Source organism: Anneissia japonica, unplaced genomic scaffold (genome assembly GCF_011630105.1).
Source record: "Anneissia japonica isolate Jap-2015-1 unplaced genomic scaffold, ASM1163010v1 scaffold221861_len1183_cov138_single, whole genome shotgun sequence".
Classification (NCBI taxonomy): Eukaryota; Metazoa; Echinodermata; class Crinoidea; order Comatulida; family Comatulidae; genus Anneissia; species Anneissia japonica.
In genome coordinates, this window is record NW_022722942.1 from 1 (window position 1) to 1,183 (window position 1,183).

General features: G+C 39.3%; 1 protein-coding gene across 1 annotated transcript; it reads left to right on the forward strand.

The window, feature by feature from the left end:
* Positions 1-49: 49 nt before the first annotated feature.
* On the forward strand, positions 50-1,168 carry LOC117112009. The gene has a single exon (XM_033255053.1). The coding sequence runs from the start codon at positions 98-100 to the stop codon at positions 683-685; it is 588 nt and encodes a 195-aa protein (XP_033110944.1). The 5' UTR covers positions 50-97; the 3' UTR covers positions 686-1,168.
* The last annotated feature ends 15 nt before the right edge of the window (positions 1,169-1,183 follow it).

Here is a 1,183-nt window from a genome sequence, read left to right on the forward strand (position 1 = left end):
GAAAACAAACGCCAGGGACTAACTCATTATTTTCATGTATATTGTTCCAATTGTGAATCAGACATCTAGTATTCCTACATCAGTTTGTACATCAAACATGAGCAACCCAGATGTAAATTCTCGAATGGTACTTGCAATGAGAAACATTGGTGTTGGCCATGCTGGAATGCAGGATTTCTGTAGGACTTTCAATATGAAAGGTTTAGCTGTGAATACATATACAAATTATGTAAAGAAATTAAAAGATACTTGTGAAGCTGTAGTAAAAAGAACACCCAATAAAGCAGCTCAACATGTACGGAGTGTATATGAAGTAAAATTTCCTGAATTGAAAGATCAGCGTATAATTGACGTTGCTGTTACATACGACGGAACATGGCATAGACGAGGCCGCACATCTCATTATGGAGTTTCTGTGGTTATTGACCTGATGACTGGCTTAGCTATTGACTTTGAACTTTTGAGTAATTTTTGTCATTGTTGTACATTAGCAAAAAACACAAAATCACAGGCTGAATTTGATGAGTGGTTTGAAGAACACAAAAACGAATGCCAGGCAAACCATGACGGCTCAGCATGCAGTATGGAAAGCAAGGCTGCACTTATTCTTTGGAACAGAAGTATAGACAACTACGGTTTGCGATACACAACTGTTTTGTCAGATGGTGATGCAAAGACTAAGTAATCTAAATGCAACTAAAGTTTACGGGCCAGACTGTCAATTTACAAAGGAAGAGTGCATTAACCATATCGCGAAATGCATGTTTAGAAGCTTGGACACATTTGCAACACGCAAGAAGGCAGAAGGTATGAAAGTTGGCGGCAAGGGAAAACTGCAAAAGCATGCATGCTTCAATGGGGTAGCTACTATCGAAATGCAATCTCAAATAATGCAGGAGATGTAAAAACAATGAGCAAAAGAATTTGGGCTATTTTACTGCACAGTAAATCAACGGACAATAGCCCACATCATGGTCTGTGTCCTCCGGGAAAAGAATCTTGGTACTATTATCAGTCAGCTGTTGCGAGGGGTGAGATACCCATGGCTCCAAGATCGCATCAACCATTGCCAGTACACATTGCGGATGCACTACAAAAACTTGAACATTGTTGTCGAAATGACACAAAATGCAAATGAATGTTTCAATTCGCTAATCTGGCGGAAATGCCCGAAAACTGTATT